Source organism: Apteryx rowi, unplaced genomic scaffold, assembly GCF_003343035.1.
Source record: "Apteryx rowi isolate R43461 unplaced genomic scaffold, aptRow1 scaffold_7, whole genome shotgun sequence".
Taxonomy (NCBI): Eukaryota; Metazoa; Chordata; class Aves; order Apterygiformes; family Apterygidae; genus Apteryx; species Apteryx rowi.
Genome location: NW_020450982.1, coordinates 1,304,726 through 1,325,485, shown reverse-complemented (window position 1 = coordinate 1,325,485; position 20,760 = coordinate 1,304,726). Strand labels below are relative to the sequence as shown.

The following is a 20,760-nucleotide window of genomic DNA, read 5'->3' as shown; positions in this document are numbered from 1 at the left end:
CTGGGGCTAGGCTGGAGCTACAGGCATGTTGTTGGCCAAAAAGTACCCACTGCTCCTTTAATTGTCCTACTGGTTGCTGCCAAACAACCTCAAATAATTAACTTCTGATTAGAGAAATGAGGTGGTAAATTCTCTCAGTGACGGCGCTATGTTCAGGGTCTCTCCCCTAAACAGCCGCCGATATCCATGAAATTTAAACAGAAATCTAGGAGTTTAATCCCTCTGTCAAGCTGAATGAGCTATGACAGAAGGGCTCAAAAGGGGAACCAACAAACAAACAAACAATGTTGTCATATAGGTATCATTTCTTTAAGATGGGCTAAACAAACAGATAAAAGAAACTCTTACCACTGTCTACAGCCTCGACTTCTCGATCTATTGCATCCCTGATCATTAGTGGGTGAATAAAGAACTGTGCCCACCTATGAAAGAGAAAAATTCATAGGCTTTTCTTCAGTGTCTATTAAGCTGGGACAAAAACAAACAAAAAAAAACAACCAACGCCTACTATTTTTAGTTTATAAAGTTGTTTGACTTATTACAAATTATGTAATTCTGGACTGTATTATCTTAAGGAATGATAAAGCCAGTTCTGTGATAGCTTCAAAAACCAAAGGGCAAGGCCCCCCTGCTCCGTAACGTGGGAGTGAATTGGTTGGACCTGGTGGGAGATAATACTAAAGGATGCAGGGTTATCCGTGATCTGCCTTTACAGCCTGAGAGTGATCATACCAGATCAGACAAGTGATCCATCTAGTCTGGTTCCTGTCTCCAACAGTGGCCAGTATCAGATGCTTCAGAGGAAAAATGCAAGAATCCTCAATTGTTCATTACAAACAACATGACCATAGGGAAAGTTTCTTCCTAACTCCAGGCAACAAACTGTTGATTTATGCCCTGAAACATAAGTTTTTATATCCATTACAATTTTATTATCTAATACAAATGTGAATGTTGTTTTCCAGATACATGTTTTCTCCTGTACCCTTGGAGAACAGAACAACGGAAAGGGACAGTTAGCAGTGATTGGAGACTCTGTGCAAGGCTGCCAGATAATCTATTTTATCTGTATTATTTTTAATGCTGCACTGGACTTATTGAAGCAAAAGGTTAACAGGAATACGTTACTGACTGAGTTCTACGGCTACACGATCCATTAAGCTAAAGACTATTCCCTTCTACTGATCTGAAATGTGATGTCTTTCAATTTCTTTAGTCCCCAAATTGCTTGAACGAGCAGAAATCATCATCAGCATCCATTTATCTTCTTTGTATGAGATGTTATTTTATAAAACTCCTAATTTCTGTGTTTCCTTTCCACTAAGCGAGCTCTACTGACATATCACAGTAACATTTTTAGGTTCTTCTGCACTTTTAAATTTCTAAAAGCTGGACTAATGAAAGCCAAATTTGGCCCAATAAGGAAGATTTAAGCAATACTTGGTAAAACGTGCACACATGAGTTTTTGGCTTCATTGGAGGAATGCATTTTAATGAAAGCATATTCACAGTGGAGTCAGCTCTCCTCCTGAGATGTTTCACAGCATCAGGCGTACTCAGTTGACATGCCCCCATGAACAAGTAATTTCCTCTCACAGAAGGCTGCTAATCTGACAGGTGGTGTCTAGGTACAGGTGTTGTCCTAACATAGCCCATAGCACAAATGAGCAACTTATATACTTCCGGGCACAAGATACATATTTTGCTGAATAACCTGCATTGCTAAGTGTATCCTTTTGAGGCACACACTGTAACATAACATTCAAGGCTTCCCCACCACCCCACCTTGATAAACTAGCTTTAAAAAAGAAACAAAAAACCCACTCTATCCAGATAGCTATGTYCAAGGGTGAGTCACTACAGATTCTGGGGGCATTTCCCCTCTGAAAAGTTGTCACATTGAATAAACTAGTAAGTTTGATGACAGGAGAACTCTTAAGAGTGGTAAACCAATCACAAAGCTATGTGCTTTAAGACATATGGCCCTCACACACAGATTCTGTGTAATCATACAGCAGCTGTACAGCCACTAGCTCAAAAAACAGTAAAATATCCAAAGAGAAATTGTATTTCCTTATGTTCAGTATGCTCTGTTGCAGCACAAGGATCTATGGAAGTTCAGCAATGGCATTAATCACCCCAAAATGAAGATATGAGCAGTTACACTCAACCTCCTGAAACACATATGAACATTCATTAATAGCTAACCACCACTTATATGAAGTTACCTATCAAGCGCTTCTTTGAAGTATTTYCTCTGCACATCAAACTGGAAGACTGTCCGCTCACAGTCGGTTGAAGCATTGTCACTGCCCCCGTGCTTCTTCAGGAACGCATCAAACCCATTCTCATCTGGGTACTTCAAGCTGCCCATAAAAACCACTGGAACAAAAATCAGCAAAATTAAGAAGATGATATAACATCTGTTATTCCTAACTGCAGCTACGACCACCCCTGTTCAGCACAGCGTTACCAACAACTGTCCCACAGTTCACACGCACCACTCATCCACTAAACACACTTATCAGCTCAATGATTTTTTTAACCATGCAAATCATTGTGCTAATACAACATTCCAGCTAGATGCAACCTTGTTAATAAAGAAACCACTGGGTCCTGGTAACACCAAGTAGAGGCTGAAGCCCAGAAAGGACTCCAGCCCAGGCTGGACTCCCCGGGAGACCGGGCTCTCCTCCGCTTGCACACTCATTCGCGCACCCTGCCGCCCTGCCACACGCGGAGAACCCGTGCAAACATGCTCGCTGCTCAGAGCGGCTCAGCTCAGCTCACCACAGCAGCTCCAGCCGAGCACTGACACACTGTCCTTGTCAGGACTGACTCGATAGGTCCCAAATCCAAGAATAAACTGAGTTTTAACTTTTGACATCACTTCTGAACACGAGGTAAAAGAGCATATGTGAGATGCCAAATTCCAGGAAACCGATTCAGGTTTGAATCAGCAAAGCTAAGAAGCAGCCTGAGGACATGGTTAGACGAACTACTCCATTGGCAATAACATAAGTTATGTCCTCAGTAACTGGTTAATGCCATTTTTACTGCTTGACTAAACAGACCGTTTTAAATGACCGGGGTTATAACACACTTTTTTTTAAATAAAGTTATTTTTAAACACAAAACATTTCATGTATCATGACAACATTAGACAGTGGCAGAACAGAAAGTGCACCTTCTAGCAACAGATTGTGTGATCTGTGCAATACTTAGTGTAAGACGCTCAAATAGACTTAAAATAGCAATACCTTTTCTAGGCACAATCAGTCTTTAAGTCAAGAGTAGCATATTAGGGGATGTCTAGTTGGAAACTTCATGCGGCTTCTGTGTCTGTATTACTAATTCATCATCCTTTACTACACAGATAAGCGGTCTATGGCTCCAGGCTAGATACGACTTGCAACTTCACAAGACCAAAGGCAACAAGCTCCCCCCCATGTTTACTGGATAACGGAAAAGTGCACATTAATGCATAGCCTGCCAAAGGGTACGTGACACCACCTCTCATACGGAGTTCCTGACCAAGTCAGTATTTTTATAAAAACATGATCTTATCTAACTATTCAAAATAAATTCCAGGGTAGCTGAAATAGGAAACCATACTAAAATACTGCAGAAACTCAAAGCTAGCAGCACTCATCTTGCACAGAAGTTGGAGAAGATGAAATAGGAGCAGATACATACTATGTTCCAGGAAGTGCGCTAATCCAGGCAGATCTTCAGGATCAGAGAAGCTGCCAACAGCGACGCACAGGGCAGCTGCAGACTACAGAAAACACAACACTCAGTAAAAGCTGCTTCAATGAATACTTCAAGAAGTGCTCCAAGAAAGTGACAGAAGTATGAGACAAATCAGTCAGGACAAACATACCAAGAAGAAGAGCTAGTCTGAATGCCTAATCACAAGGTTTCAGAGCACAAGAAAGCTTTCTGTATAATAATTTTTCACTCTATAGCTTTAAGTACATACCTGCTTTTCTGTACAACCTCTCTTTCTTGTTTCTTCCTTTTCAGCTAGCTCTTCTAATTCACTGTCATCAGGATCATTGAAATCCTCATTATCTCCATCATTGTCCTCACACTCATCCTCCTCATCACAGTCCTCATCATCATAACCTTCTCTGCCGTCTTCGATCTCTGCTCCAGAGTCGTCATCCTCATCGCTTTCCTCTTCAGATTCATCATCGTCGTCGTCCTCCTCCGAAGATAACGCAGATGGGGCACCATCCAGGTTATTCAAATCCGAAATTAAAAGTGCACATAAGCCATTCTGCAGCCTGATATACCTGAAAGAATAATTATTTACAATGACTATGCTCATTTCCCAGATACGAATTTTCAGAAAATGTGGGAATTTCTGTATTTTCCACAACAGTTCTATGCTCTTCAACTCAGATTTCCTAATAAAAATCTGAGATTAGCTAAGATGATGAGCAGCTTTATAGAGGAAAAGTAAAAATACGAATCTGTTTCCAACAAACTGAAGTTCTTTTTGTTCCATCCGCAAAGCATCAGCCATTATGGAATTACTATCCATTCTTAGTACAGCAGTGCATCGCTTTTACAATTTAATCAATCACTGTCATACAGCTATCATAAGCTTTAAATCTATGAAAAAGGCTAAACTCAAAGTCTCATAGCCAGGGACAGGTAATCACGACAGGTTCTCACAAGCAGATAGAGCCCAATACCAGTTTCCACAGCGAGCCGCTCATAACGCACTCAGGCCTCAAGGAGGTGCGCAGGCAGCCGCAGGAGCAGGAAAGAAGCAACTCAGAGTGGTAATGGAAGCCCTTCTTCTCATGAGGTTAGGGACACTGACTCGGGCTTTTATTCTTCTCTGTGAACTATTTACGCTATTAGCACCTGGTTAGAGAAAACTTTATATACTCAAAACAGGCAAAGCCAAATTTCCAGAGAATATTCTGAAGCAGAAAGGGCAGTGTACAGTAGCCTACTACACTTGGTGAGCTCTTGGAAACAAGTATTTTGTGGMAGAGTTCAGGTCCCAGAGACTCCATTTTATTTATGCTTTCCATAGGAAGGGGGCCAATTTATTGGGCAAGTATTAGAACAGATCTCTTCTGAAACCTTAGTAAAATATACGATGGAGTATATGGTTGGGTTGCTATCAAGAAGTAATATATATGTGCATGTATATATACATACGTATATAAACTTACGTCCAGTACCATTCTATAACTTTTCAGAGCAAGGATTGCAAGTATCACTACTTTGATACCACATCTCGCACAAGTTTCTTGCCAGATCAGAAACAGGCACAGTCACATTTTGTCAAATTAGCCAGCGCACACCTTCTGGGAGCTTACGCTGGCTGTTACGCCAGCTGCAAAAGAAAGGAATTCTGACTCAAGAAAATTTTTAATCCAACATTAGTAGTACAACAGGGACGGGGGTATCTGATCCAGCATGAAGCCTGGTGGTACAAAACTAACCAACAGTCCTATCCCACCCCCCCGCCATCCCCACGGAGTCTAAGCGAGTACAGCAAGTTTATACCAGATCAGAGCTCTGCAGTGAGGTCACTCATTTGACTAGCAGCAGCAGCAGCAGTTTTAAAGCAGTTTTACAGATCAAGCTACACCATAAGTATCCAAATAAAAGGCACATTGTGTATTTTCCAGACCCACGGTTCCTGAAATTTCCCACATATTATTTCATTCATGATTATAAAATTTCAATGTTTCCCACTGATAAAAGCATGCACTATTATCAATATCCCAATTCAAAATACGAAGTCAGTGTAAACTTCCCTGCCTCGCACAGAGCTGCGGGCCACTTACTGTGACTCTGCAGACCACAGATCAGATTGAAAACAAGCTGCCCAGGATATTTCTTTCCCTACTGAATCTCATGGGAAAGTATTTGGAGGAGAGGGGTAGAGAGGGCAGCATGACAAGAGTTAAGCAGCTCTGTGATACAGAGCACATTACGCTTCTTAAACTACCAAGTCTATGAAAGCAGCTACATAACTAATGTTAATAGCTGTGTTAAGTTTATGAATTATAACCATTTATCAGCTGTGGAACAGACAGCATTTACTCTGGCCCAAAGTGTCACGATCATTAACACCCGTTTTGTGTGCTGCAAGAGCACTCAACAGTACAAATCTGATCCAATCAGGTGAAAGCACAATTGCATTTTTTTGTTAAATTAACTACAGTACACGGTGTATAGGTCTCGTGCAGAGACCACAACTAACGGCAGGAATTACAGATAGTAACTAGATGTGATATAAAATTTCTGGTCCAAAGTTAATCACCCATATATTCTGAAAGTTTGGAATAGCTAAGTGCATTTGCACCATATATATATTTTCCATCATGTAGCTGCAGCTCTTCTGAACACGTAACAGGGCTCCTAAGAACAGACACACTGTACTGCCAATCCACGGTGCTTCAGCCTCTGGAGAACTCAACGCTAGAGCTCCAGACAGCGCAGCCAACATCGCTGCAGCATGTCTTCCGGCACGTCGTCTTCGCCTCCGTAGACAGCTGTCACCTTCAGCTTTTCATGCCCCACGAGGAATATTCGCTTCCCAGTGATCAATATGCAGTTGTGGAGGGCAGAGAAGAGAACGGTGCTGTTCTTCCAGAAAGGTTTGCCAGAAAGCTGTTTAGCCAGCTGTATCCAGTAGCTCTTGTTTATTCTTGCCGCATACCTCCATTATACTAACAGAGCAGATGATTTCAATTTTTCATTACTCATCCTTAGGCTTGTGGGTGTTACATATTACAACAGAAAGACGGCTCCCAGGAGCAAGGCAACATTTGAATTAAGCAGCTGTTGCAGGCTATCGGATTTCAGTTAAGGAGAATCTAGAACAGTTTAGGTTATACTGAGTAAGAGGCACCAACTGACATAGGTGTTCTTTACTTTTTCCATGTTTCAGTCCAATGGAAAAGGACAAGTGTAATCAATACATAGGCATCAATTAGTATGCAAAATACAATAAGAAAAATACAATCACTGAACATAGAAGCAAATGTAGTCCAGTTTCTTTTTAGTAGTAGTATACTGGCACTGATATAAATAAAACTAAATAAAATTCAAATTCTTAAAGATACTGTTAAACATCATGGATAGGTTTAAGCAGGATTGTTCTCGCACCAAGGTATTTTCTTATGTCAGTGATAACTGCTCAGCAGTTAAGTAAATACTGAAATACCTATCAGTGTGTGGTAAATACTTACGGAGATGTTTTATTTTCCCAAATTACCAAAAAGAAGCAATACAAGCCCATGAAATTCCAGATGAGGATGAATTTAAAGAAAACACACCTTTTGGGAAAGAAAACTTAGTTAAGGTAACTAATCAGTCTTAGCTCTGACACACAGCAATATCATGAACAGAAACAACTTTGATTATGACGACCGCTTTTGCCCCAACAAACTCACTTTTGAAAATACATTCTGCACAGCCTCTGTCAGCACTTCTGTTTTGAGGGTCAGCATATTTGAGAGGATAATTTGGTGGAAAGTGTTATATTTCAAGACTGATGTCACCAAAAGGACAAATTAAGGCCACTATCAAGGGCCTTCAGTGTAACTCACCATGTGTGAACAGGGGAGAGAGAATGTGTATGCATCATTAGATCACTTGCCTTTAAATTTGCATGGAAGATTTGGAATATGGTTAGCTGACACAGGCATGCTTTACTCTTAGCAACACTGAAATTCTCCTTCCTAATGGTAACATTACATTTGTGTGTGTTTTGTGCAAGGCTTGCTTGCCGTCCACGGAAATCAAACTGAAAATAAATGATTCTTGGCTTCCAACTGAACATCTGTTAAGCATGGAGAGTGGGATTTCTGAAAGACTTTGATATTAGTTTATTCCATGTTATAAGCAAACACACTCTCCAATTCGCTACACACTGAGGCGGTTCCTAAGCCTCAGAAAAGATAGCCAGTGACGTTGTTTTCACTGGACTCCCAGAGCTTCATTACTGCGCTGCTCCGGGTAGTAAAGGCAGAAGTTTCCTAAGCTGGCAGAGTCTCTATAAAGAACTTTTCAGACAGACAAGCCTCCTGCAGAGTAGCACGAGTAAGAACATAAGCAGGACAGGCAGGCAGAAATCGGGAGGACGCAGCAAGGAAGTAGGACAAAAAGGAAGAGAGTAATTTTTTTCTTAAGCCAATGGGGGCAGTCCTTTCCATGCAGCCAGCAGGGAATTTCACTGTAAACCAATGTCATTGCAATTCCAAAATTCAGCCCCAGATTTAGGCTTAGGGAGACTGTTCACTGGCCGCACACATCAAACATCATGAAGGATAAAGATTAAAAAAAATAATAATAATCTAAATATGGGCTGAATAATATTCTGCCTAACAGAAAAAGTGATCATAGCGTCCCTTTGAGAAGGGCTGCTTGACACCATTCAAARAGCTGGAGCTTGCCGGCTGCTCCCTGGAGAAGGCCATAAACTCTCYGCCGCTCTGGGCTGCACTTAGGCAAGGCGATGCTTCTCCACACTTTTAATGATATTACTGATAAGCATAAAAATGAAAACATGAGCAATTTGGCAGTGTAAAAGTAATTTTTGTCTCAACTCACGGACACATTTTGGTGAAAACTTTGGAGACTCATCTAAAATAGGAAGAGTAACAGCCTTCATTAAAAAAAAAAAAGAAAAAAGCCAGCATCTGCCCCGAAACACCAGTTCGGCCGCATTTCACGCTGCGGATGACCACCTTCAGCAGCGAGTTACCTGGAGGGGGGCTGCAAGCGAACAGTTTGAAATATATTGCCCCGCACCTAGAGCAGACGCAGTATCAGAGCGGGRTCTTAACACCAATACCGTTTCGTGTGCGTGTCTCTCTCTGTTCAAGCCCCAAGCTGCCCACACCGAGCCAACCTGACTGCCCGTTTTCACCGGGACCCCCCTCGGCACCCCCCCACCCCGCGGCCTCCGTTTTCCAGAGCGGAGAAGCCGCGACTCGCCCGGTTACCGAGCCGCCGCCGGGCTCCCGTGCGGCTCGGCCGGGCCCCCTGCGCAGCGACCCCCGTCCCCCCCGTCCCCGCGGTCCCTCCCAGCCAACGGCCGCGGCGGGAGAGGCCCGGCGGCGCCGCCCGCCCTCACCGGTACTGCTTGGGGTCGCTGGGGGACTTGACGATGTCGGGGTCGCCGAGGCTGGCGCCGGGCCCGCGCTCCTCCTCCTCCTCCCGCTGCTGAGGCGAGCGGCCTCTGGCGTCGCGGCCGCCCTCCGCCGGYTGCTGCTGCTGCCCCGCCGGCAGCTCCGGGCAGCTGCAGCCGGCCGCCGCCTTGTTCCTGCCGGGCATGGCGGCGGCGGCGGGCACCGGCTGGCTGCGCCCGGCCGCGCTGCGCGCCCGCCCCGCCCCCACGCACCTTACTCGCCCCCTGCGCGCGAAGGCGGCCACGAGCCTGCGCATGCGCCGCCGCCGCCGCACCGGGCCGGGCGGCCGCTTCCCTCCCCGCCGCCACCGCCGCCCGCGCAGCTTCCGCCGCACGAGGAAGGAGCGGTGACGGGCGCCGCGGCCTCCCCGCCCGCACCAGTCAGCGCCCGCCGCGGCGTCACGTGGGGCGCGCCAGCCAATCCTCGGCCCGAGCTTGGTCGAGAGGGCTCTGATTGGTAGAAAGGATGCTGGTGGCGTGGGCGGCTGGGGGGAACCATTAGTGGGGAGAGACGGGAGGGAGAAGAGCAGACCCTTTCAGAAATCAGACTCAGGACAGAAAAGGATGAGAATAGACGCAGAGCTCGGGGACTTCTCACTGTGCCGCCCCGGCCCGACATTCGGGCCTATCCGCTATAGTAGATGTCCCCCCGCTCTTGTCTTGGATTAGTCCAAGGGCCGACGTGGGAGGCCGGCTTTCTCCCCCAGTGTCCTTCAACTATTGGTCCAAGCAGCTGTCGCTCAGCGCTAGCGATCCAATCAGAAAGCAGTAGGCTGGGACGCCTTGCCCCACAAGGAGGGGGGCACGCCGCGGCCTCSGGCGCCATGTTGTGGCCGTGTGTGGCACCGGCCGCGGCCCGTCGCTCCTTGCCGGTGGGTTTTCTAGCGCAGCCCGGAAACAAGGCGGCGAAGTCCGGCCCCGCCGACGGGCCGGGCCCAGGGCGCAGGGGAGCGGGCGGCGGTGCGCTGTGTGGGGCCGGCGCGCCGAGCCCGGCGCGGAAACGGGGTACGGGGAGACCGGGCCACCGTCAGCGCCTGTCAGGAAGCTAAACGCCGACCAGATCGAATGAACTTGACCAAACGTACCCATGTTTCAGGATCTAAAAAGCCTGGCCTCGCTATTGGTTTGATAGCAAAACTGCCCSTCAGGTGGTATTATTCAACATTTAAATGAACTAGACTAAAAGTTTGCAGCTGTATTTCAGCAGCCAGTATTACAGACCATTTCAGCCCGTGGTCTCTTGAGAGCCGTTACATGCTCCCTGGGGGCTTCTCATGTCTTAGCCCCCTTAATGGTGACATTGGCTTAAAGTTTGGCCTCACAGCTATTGAACAGAGAGTCAGATTTGTGATGTTCAGTATTTATTCTTGCYATGGCCTAATCTTTCCAGTTCACTAGTTCTCAGCGTTTTCCAGTTTGTGAATCTGCTTTTTGTGTGTGAAAGTGCAGATGCCTGGGTAGCAAATTAAAGCTGCTGACACCAGAAATGCAGCTTTTGGTCATCTTTCAGGCACCTCTTTGAAGTYGCCTGTGTAAGCTCTGGAGCTCCAAGATGGTAAATTGGAATTGCTGCTGCAGTTGTTTGCAAATTGTGTTCAAGGYCCACATACTTTTTCTTGTAATACTTCCAGTGCTGTTCTGACGTTTGCCCTTGCATTTATTGTGACATCCGTTTTGCATTGTTCCACGTTTGTTCAAGTTTCTGCTATTCCTGTAAGGTCAGTGCTGGTAGTTATTTTGTGTGTGTGTGTAAGTCTATGTTGACTGCAAAAGAGATGCTGGAAGCAAAGTTGAAGGGTAAGAAGCCAATACAAATGAGAAGGCCTATCCGTGAGATACAGGGAAGATAATTTTTACCAAGTTTCTGCCAGTGTTTTCCTGCTTTATTTCTCCACCAGATGGAAGCCAAGAGCCATGTCTAACCCAAAGTTTACCTTACTGGACAGCTTTTCCTTCAGAACTGTGGAGTCGGAGCTGTAGGTGATTCTACAAGYGACGTAGAGAAGCGTGCCAAGAGCAGTCAGCTCTCTTTCTTCTCACAGTCCAGCACCCCTTTTTCACCCGGTAACTACCTGTATCATTGCTAACACTACCATCCCAGGCCACTGTCAGTGGAAGGCTCAGTCTGGGTCTTTTTTTTTTTTTTTAAAAGGACATGCTTGCACAAAAGACTTTATTTCCCTTGCTAAATTCTTGTCTCACATTTTGCCATTACCTTTTATAAGTTAATACATGTACCTATAGTGATTGATTCACTGATGATATTGAAATCATCTGCATACCACTCAAGGCATAGGAAGCAAAGGCTTCCTCTCTATTCATTCCCTCCTTTTAATGCAAACAAGATGAGGAGGTGCCAAACATCTCTCCATAAAGATGTGTGTATTTTCAGCAGTGATTGCATGCAATGATTTTTTTAATTCAGAATAAACCCTGCAGCATTTCTGCCTCCAATAGTAGATTTCTCCAGGTATGCAATGTAGGGCAGATCAGAATTCCTAAGTATCTTTTTCACTTCTTCAGCATATTCCGTTGTGTAGTTTCTTGCTGGGCTATGCTGTAAAGAACAATTCTACCTGTCCTAGCTTGCTGGGACTGGAATACAGCTGTATTCTTCTTAAAGAAGAAAAAAATTTCATCTCATTTTACTGGAATACTTTAAGTGGACCACAATTACACTGGGTAGAAAAAGGGAAGAAGATAAAAAAAGCAAGTAAAACAAAAGAATCAAAATTTCATTTATTCTAAAGCCATTTTTTTCTTTTATTATCTAGTTGCTGAGCTGAAAAATCATTATTTGTACTGACGAGGGCTCCTGTACTCCCATTATCCCATCACAGCTCAAATTATCATTCCCTACTGTAGAAATTATTTCTTCTTGCAAGGTACACAAGTTTTCCTAAAACCCACTTCTGCTACAATTGAAACCCAACACTGCCTATTTATTGGTCAAAATAACCCTCCGCTTCACTCTGTTTTAAATCTTTATAGCGATTCTTGATTGCTGGACTCAAGGATCATTCTACTGTCAAAAAGGTCCAAGAAATTTGATCTACTTTAAGAGCACTAGAAAGATGCCTTATCCATCTAAAAGATTGGCTGAAGTTAGTAATACAGCTCATACAAGCTCTCTGGCCACATTCGGTGACTACATTTCTCTTTATTTTGCAGCTTCAGGGGTATAGATACAATAAGCACATTTCTAGCACTGCACAAATTTCATTTTCAGTACTAGATCATAAACACCCAAAATAGGTCACAGTAAAGACTTCCRAAAGCAACATACAAACAAACTCTGTTGCAAAGGGATCAATCTTTCAGCACAATGAATTCAAACTACATCAATGTGGTTGTATTCTTCTCTGGAATACTACGTTGTTGGTTTTTTTAGAACTATTCCACTTTGAGACATGACAGAACAAAATTACAAAAGCATTTGCGAATGTCATGATCCAGTAAATTATAGTGCAGTGGGCAGATACTTGACTCCACTTTCTGACATCAGAGTCTCCTCAGCCAGATGAGTTCACAGGCCTAAAGTAAAACCATAGAACTTTTCTCCAATTTGCACCTAAAGACAGCAGACTTCTCCCAATATCCACCTGATTTACGTTTACAGATGCATTTTGCAGTCGCTGTTTGGAGCTCRTACGTGCAAACAACTGTGTGATCATAAACAAAGGCATGCAGGGCTRGGCAATTTCACGGACTGGCAAAAGCAGTTCCTCTGTGTATTTCAGAGGCTAACACACATGGACTTCTACACGCGCAACAGTATACAACAGCCTTAATTTGTATACAACAAATTTGTATACAACAGTCTTAATTTTAGAGATTTTGGAAGTGTGAGAGTATGTTACATGCTAAGTAGCAAAAATTGTCCCTCCCTGCAAAGAATCGTGCAACAAAACATCCRTTGCTTAACTCTGAAAGGATGTCCTTGCTCTTTTACTCATTTTTGCCATTTTTCACTTTAGTTTCATTAATCACATCTTCCCTCAACTTTTTTTTTAAAACTATACCTTGTGGCTGAATCCAAAACTAGAAGAATTATCATCATTACACGTTTCTCTCTGTGACTCAAAAGGGAGCAGTGGTAGAACACGCAGGCATAGCAGTAGGATGACCCCAGAAGGGATTCCCTGATCCATATTACTAAGGAACTTGGGAAGGCACACGGGAGGGATGACCTTCCCCTGGGACCAGCTGGGCATGGATTACCTGTGTTGTGGAACTTCCTGTGCATCAGAATGATTTTGATTCATATTAGGATGAACCAAAAGTATTTCAAAAAAAAGCAGATCAAACTCCCATTCCAGAAGAGCAGTTGACCCAGAAGTCAAAGCCCCAACTCTGCCTGACTCAAACAAGTGACTTAAGCTCTAGTCTAACATGCCTGAAACATCCTGCTGACTCTCCTCTACCTTGGATGAAATATTCAAATTATTAGAAAAGCTTCAGGCTGCATCCTCCCCATTTCAAGTGGGCACTGCCTGGGGGGCTTTTGAATCTGCTCCTCACTTTCTGTCTTTCCAGTGGATATTTAACTTGTTATATACAAAGAGCAGCGAGTCTCTGTCGCAATGAGGCCAAATAAGGCTTTGAACTTCCATGCCTTGCATGCTCACTCTTGGTCTTCCCCCTTGGGTTGGGGTCTCCCGTCTGTCTCCTCCTTCTTCCGTCTCCCCTCAATGTCCTAAGACGCAGGTACACTGCTGTCAAAAGTTTCCCAATTGACACACTGACATATTCCAACAACTGACCTCCCCAACCTGATCTATTAAAAAGAAAAAAAAATAGTATCAATTTTGCACAGATTTCTGCTGAATTCCAAGTCTTAGTGACAAAAGGTGCCTTTCAACACATGCTGGCTCAAGCAGCTCTCCTGAAGGGGTGACACACAACAAGTTTTGCAAGAGAGCTTATACCCTTACGCTCTCCCATTGCACATCTTCCGCGGTTCCTTCTCCTGTCGTAACGGGCTTGTTCCTCTAGGTACTGTAGTGTGCTGCAGAAACATACTAAGCCTGACAATCAAATCAGTCATTTTCGTCCCTAGCAATAACCAAAAGTCCTTCCTGACTGAAACCATAAGGAGGTTTTTTTGGAGATGGATTTTTAATATTTGGCTAATTAGTTCTCTGGAAAAGAGCTATCTCTGTACAAACCTGGGCACAGTGAAGTCTGATCCTCCAAGAAGAAGCCTCTAAGGTGCTACTCTATGATAAAATGTTAAATAAAAAAGGTGTTATAACTGATAGTTCATCAGTGCTTTTGGCTGAGAGCGATAGTTTACTACTGCTCACGTTTTGGCTCCAGATATTTTGATCTGTCTGAGATACCGCTGTTCCAAGTTTTACAGGCAGATTTTGCCTCCAGTTAAGCATGTGACAGCCACTTCCTCATTTCCTTCATGCTGCAATATATCCACCATCAAGCAGCTGATCGGAGAGTGGCAGAGGGCAGGTCCAAACCTACAGAGGTAAAAACTGCAAGATACAGGGGAAAAGCTGCAGGAYAGTCAGCGCTTGTGGCTCTAGAAACAAAGGATGAGGCATAGCAAGGTGCTGAACAGAGCAACACCCTTGTGTTTCTTGCTGTTGCTGAAGTAAAGCTCTTTCTGCAGTAAAAGAATTTATAATTAAAAWTGCAACATTCTCTGTGGAAATAACATTTGCAACACTATACAATTCTTCAACATAATTCACATGTTAACACTAGGGACACTTACAATATTTATTCAGAATTTTGTTAAATTACTGGATGAGGAAATATATAATATTAAGCACTCTGGGACATTAAACAAACATACCAGTTTCCTATAACAGAGACTTCTGCCTTTGCACTACATGATAAAGCACCACCACAAATGAAAAGAGAAAATTTAATCAGGAAAGGAGAGGGACATTTCTCAAAGAGAAAGGTCACTAACAGGAGCAGTTCTGCTGCAAAGGGGCTGGGTTGTCTGTGAGTCGCATGCTCCTTCCAGAAGAGCCCCTGGAAGGGTCGGATTCTAAACTCTCCGACATCTTTTCACAGATTATATCCACAAGACGCTCAAACACCTGTCTTACATTGATGTTTTCTTTGGCACTGGCTTCAAAATAATCAAAACCTGTGAGAAAAAGAGCAAAAAGTCAATAAAAACTGATGATATGGAGATAATTTTTAAAATACCAATTTTTTCAAAATTCATCTTAAGAAAACCTTCCAAGGAAACAAGACATTAGACAATTCTTAAGCTCACTTGATTCCCACAGCCTCAGAATAGTGAGCAGAAATGCTTCTAAACTCTTTCAAGCCTCAGTAAGGGTCAAAGGCACAAATGAATCTTTACCATAACTTTGGTAAATACTTCTGTAGATGTTACAGATCTGAATAAACCCAGGACAAGGGCTCAAACTCTCCCACTTCTATCAGTGGGCAAAATGCTTTGCTTCTTTGGGTCTGTTTTTTCCCCACCCTTTCTTTGTTTAGATGGGAAGCTCTTCAATGATAACTACTTCTACAGCACATACCATGCCAGAGCACCAGTTCTGACAAGGGCCTTTCAGCACTGCTGAATTACAGATGTTTGTCTCCTACAGAGTGATTTCAGCATCCAGTACGACTGCAGCTAGGGGCTGTCTAAGGAGTATGGACACCCAAGCGCTGACCCCTTTGACCAGAAAGCAGCAAGGCTGGCGTTACGCCGAGGTACGGATGACATACAGACTGCTGCCTGCTGCCTCCAGCTGACACCCAGCATTACACAGCAACCAGCCTCCCTCTCACAGCGGAGCCCGACTCCCTCCRAGAGGAGCTCTGCCTCAGCCAGCAGCGGTGCGCTCAGCTGTGAAGCRTTACCTGTGCTGCTTCGGCCCACACAGTTCTTTATCTTTCTGTCCCCAAGGGCCTCGAAGATCAACCATCATTTACAACTGCTGTTACTTCTGTTCTACCAGCTGTTTTATTGCCAACAGCAAGAACTCAAGTACCATACAGCGAGTTTATTTTGAAATAAGCTACATTCTGTTGTGATTCACTTTGGGAGCACTCTGCACACTGCATCAGTTCTCTTTGATTCTGACATAAACCAGGGAAAAGAGAAGTATTCTTAACCGATTAGTCTATCATTGCTAGACGTTAGACACTGCTAGACATTAGACATTGCTAGACATTAGACATTGCTAGACATTGTTAGACGTAATCATTGCCATATGTGAGAAAACAAATAGGCATCTACCCTATTCTATCACTTTTTAAATATCATGGGATAACGAATAAAATGATAAGGCAAATGTTTGCCTTATTACTGAATAAGAACTGCTGTCATGTACCAGACAAGTGTCTAGCCCRTTTGCTAATCTTTGATGGTGATTAGGAGTGTGTGTAAAAAGCACAAGAAGTCAGAGAGCAGAACTAGGATATGTGTCAGTCCAGCAACCATTTAGCTTTTGCTGTGACTGAAGTGGTTTTGGTTTAGTTCACATTCAGGCCAATAACAATTTTTTAACCAGATGGGAAACTTAGCATTTAAAAATGGAAAGGAGTCATGTGATGGGGTATATTCTTCAGGATTTCCTAGAAGGTTCATAGTCACGTATTCCTACTGTCGGACCAAAATTGTTGTCCTAAAAACATTAAAAGGCCTGACCCTGAATTCTCTGCATACCTAAAAACGGAGATAACTTCAGTAGATTAAGCAATGTAAATGCTTCCTTTCGAGCAAACACTGATCAGGTACATCATATCCCCAACGATTTTAATGCCACTACACAAAGTCAGAGAAACATGCTAAAGGATAACCTTTATGTGAAACGCTATGCCGAAAGGGAACAGTTTAGGCAGACAATCACTTAAAAGGATCCCTCCCACCTCATACACAATGTAATTTCAGATAATGCTGTACGCATGGTCACACTCAAAACACAGAAAAGCTGCCTGATAAAACCAGGTGCATTTTTTGACCCCTTTAAAAAGAGCATTTTGTATGTTGGGAGGCTACCAAAAAATGAGAATTGGACAGCACTTTCCAAAGGCGTAACTAGCTTTCATTTTCCTCTGCGCTGGGGATATAGTTCTCCACTGTGGGTTGGAAAAGCTCAAGGATCAGTCAGGTGGCAGAACGGGGAATCCTTCAGGAGAACAGTTTTATATTGATGGAGTCAGTTGCTACGTTAACTGCATGTTTGTGTGTGTGTGTGTGTGCGTGCACACGTGTGTGTGTTTTGAAGTGTCCCAAACATAAAAAATTCTGATTCTAGATGCTGGGCTCATATTTAAACAAGCAGATGAATGATTTTGGGAGGAAGAAAAACATTAGGAGTCCAGATAAGAGTAGCAGTTCCAGTAAAACTCTCTATTTGTTGCTATATGATTCTGGACAAATTTTCAGTCACTAACAGTGAAATTACTCCTGCAAAATATGTGGGTGTACATGCATTCACAACTGTTTTTTGAGAGTTTGCAAAACAGGAACCTAGTTTATCAATATTTTCAAGAGCAAATCAAATTCTGATATGTGAAAAATAGCCCCTAACAGACATGTCTTTGTTTACTTTACTAGTCTTATATGTAAAGGATTATTATTACAATAATAATAATGGCAAATGAGAGTTTTTAGTATCAGTATTTGCTCATTATTGGTTTATCATGACAGTGTCTCAAAGCCCCAGTCAGGAATGGGACCCTTTTGCTCTCATCTCTTTCAAATAGTGACCATCTTTTTGTTTATACCATAAAAGTCTAGCATAAAGCCATACTTTCTCCTGGTCTATAAGTAGAGTTTCTAAACCTTCCCTTAATAAAAATAACAAGTAGCGAATACTCATATTCTATAGGGTTAACCGTAATGGGTGATTTGATCAAGGTCACACTTTAAACTATAACAATGTATATACAGTGTATACTGGGACTCTACAACTCCCATTTTAACAATACATTATGCTCCCTCCAATTACTGACTTAAGAATTGAAGACAGTATGGAATTTTATAAATTTGGGGATTACGGTGATTCCTCTAAGTCTGTTAAGAATCTCTGCTCTTACAAACTAAATAAATATTTACAGTATGCCCACTGTAAGGGTCTCCACTCTTAACTGAAGTCAGTTTTAACAGGACTTACTTGTAGCTGTGAATTCTTAAGAGAGATGGAGACAATATAGTTAAAACTTAATACAGAAGCCCTGATTTCATATTAAAAAGCTAACATATGCTTTGATACATAACAGAAGAGTGAAAAACAAATGAGAAATTGGGATGAGTATCCTACATCTTGCTGTTCATTCTAAAATCTTCACTGCAAACCCAATTTCCTCTCAATGAAAATGTTTTGCTCCTTCTATCCCATATCAATAAGGTAATGTAATTTCCCTACCCGGACAGGGAAGCCTAGTATATTTTTAATATATATTTTACTCAGCTCTACATATCCATTTATAAACTTTCTTTTTCACTACTTAGTTGCAATTTTTTTTTCTTCTATGAAAGCAACTTTTGCATTCTAAAAATGATGAAATGGTACTTAGAGACCTGCAGACAGGACTGTATTCATGAAACCTTTTTCTCTTTTCCTTCAGTTGAGCTAATAAAAGCTGTTCTCTTCAAACAAACTTTGTCTTTCTTATATCCTTAGACATTAGCATTACAGCTACAACAACGCTACAAGAAGGTGGTATTCAGCAATGAGCAATGTAAAATGTCTAGCTAGAATACATTAATCTTCTTAGTAGTGATGCCATTATTAAGCTATTACTGCCAAAAGGAGTTTTTGTTGTACAAATTAAAAGGAACACCTTATAAAGAAGAGAGGAGRAAAAAAAAAGAAAAAAGAAAAGCTTTTACATGTACCTAGCTGATCAGCCAGATGTTTCCCTTTCTCCAAAGGAACAATTCTTTCATCCTCCATGTCACATTTGTTTCCAACCAGGATCACTTGTGCATTGTCCCAAGAGTAAGTCTTGATTTGTGTGGCCCTACAGCAGGACAAGAAAGATGGTTACCTTCCATCAGTAGTGCCAAAAGACAATCATATATTAAGTATGAAAACAAATACCAATAAACACAACATCACATCCAAAGACTACATGTAGATTAAAAGACAAATGGCCAACTTTACACATAAAGCAAGAATGCCACCAGTGTAATGTATAGTGCCATTCTATCTCACTACTCCTTAACTTTGTGCGACAATAAAGTTCCTTGTCAGGACTTTTCAAATGTTTTAAAGATCTTAGGAACTAGACAAAAAGCTGAACTGAATTCTTTTTTAAGGTCTAGGGAAAAAGCATTCTTCTAAAGCTCATTCTCCTACAACCATAATCTGTCAGAGGCACTACAATCAATTATACCACTTAAGGGTATGGTCTTTACAGAGAAAGCCGTGCAATACACACTTCATACTAGATTTACAATTTCTTGTAAAGCATATTACAACAACAATTCAGAGCAGGCAAAAAATGGTCATTTGCCGCAATAAATTTGCTGCAGAGTTTTACTACTGCTATAAAAAATTGTATTTTGGGAGTCAAACATAGATGGAAACATCAAATCATCTTTGCTTGAACAGGAAAACTGCCGTGGAGACTGAAAATTGCCTAGAAACATGGAAACAATTGCTAAAGAGAAACAGATTTACCAACTTGGGAAGAAACAGGCTCAAGGTAAGGTTTTGTGAGCTAACAGACACAGCTAGATCAAGTGATAACTACGGCAGAAAACACAAGATGCAACAACAGACAGCAAGTATCTGACAAATGCTAACACTGGTATCCGAGGTATCGAGTAGAGGTGGTTTAGGCAGGAGTACCGAGGAGGACCTCTACTGCTCCCGGTGACTCACGTGCTGTCACTGCAGTGGAGCTGGCTGCGGAGCCCAGGACACTCGGCCTCGTATTTGGCACCAGGCCTTTCTATAGATCTTCTATGACAAAATTGAGGAGTGTTTTGGTTTTTTTACATTTATCCTGAAGGGCCAGTCTCTTCCCACCAACCTCAGGGAGGTGTCGCACAGCCAGCAGTAGGAACAGTATTAGCTTGGTAGCAGTCGTTTTCATGCATTTTTCAGGCTGGCCCAACCTATTTTATCTTCAATTCTATCTTTCAAGACTCCCTCCTTCCCAAAGGCTGTTCTTCCAGAAGTGATCTACCCGGTCCTTCTCCACCCCTCCTCCAAACACTGCTCCGGTCCATTCTTTGTCCCTACAATGCACCCCTCCATACAGGACATCCTAGTTTCAGGGAAACCTAGCATTTTCCTGAAGAGCCAGGATTCCCCTCAGATTTTTACTTCTGTTTAGTTTGCTTGAACTCCCCTAAAAACATGGCACTTAATTCCTTCACTTTCGAATTAGCAGCAGACTCCAGCTCTGATCCACTAATGATAATTTTTAATTAGTTTTGAGCTGCTTACTCGCCTTTGCCACATAAAGCAGCTGGTCACATCACTCCACGGTTATCTGTGAAACAGGGGGTCATTTCACTGTGCAAATGCCTCTAAGAAGCACGTGTAGTTTGCAAAGGAGAACACAAGCCTAAACCAAGCCCACTGCACAAGCCCAGCCTCCCACTGCAAAATGCAAACGTAAAAAACTAAAACACTCACTCCAAC

General features: G+C 42.8%; 2 protein-coding genes across 3 annotated transcripts in view; both read right to left on the bottom strand.

The window, feature by feature from the left end:
• The window catches only part of NRDC (nardilysin convertase), a 31,157-nt gene extending 21,716 nt beyond the window's left edge, over window positions 1-9,441 (bottom strand). The window contains exons 1-5 of one of the 2 annotated variants that reach the window (XM_026086921.1): window positions 9,116-9,441; window positions 3,983-4,298; window positions 3,697-3,778; window positions 2,229-2,382; window positions 349-422 (exon numbers count right to left, since the gene is read on the bottom strand). In XM_026086921.1, coding sequence (XP_025942706.1) covers window positions 349-422; window positions 2,229-2,382; window positions 3,697-3,778; window positions 3,983-4,298; window positions 9,116-9,426 — 937 coding nt within the window. In that variant the 5' untranslated portion in view covers window positions 9,427-9,441. The remainder of the gene's footprint in view (window positions 1-348; window positions 423-2,228; window positions 2,383-3,696; window positions 3,779-3,982; window positions 4,299-9,115) is intronic. The other variant, XM_026086923.1, reaches the window with a different exon arrangement.
• A 5,398-nt stretch (window positions 9,442-14,839) lies between these two features.
• Window positions 14,840-20,760, bottom strand: part of RAB3B (RAB3B, member RAS oncogene family) — a 58,379-nt gene continuing 52,458 nt past the window's right edge. Inside the window, exons 4-5 of the mRNA XM_026086888.1 lie at window positions 19,002-19,126; window positions 14,840-15,284 (exon numbers count right to left, since the gene is read on the bottom strand). Coding sequence (XP_025942673.1) covers window positions 15,097-15,284; window positions 19,002-19,126 — 313 coding nt within the window. The 3' untranslated portion in view covers window positions 14,840-15,096. The remainder of the gene's footprint in view (window positions 15,285-19,001; window positions 19,127-20,760) is intronic.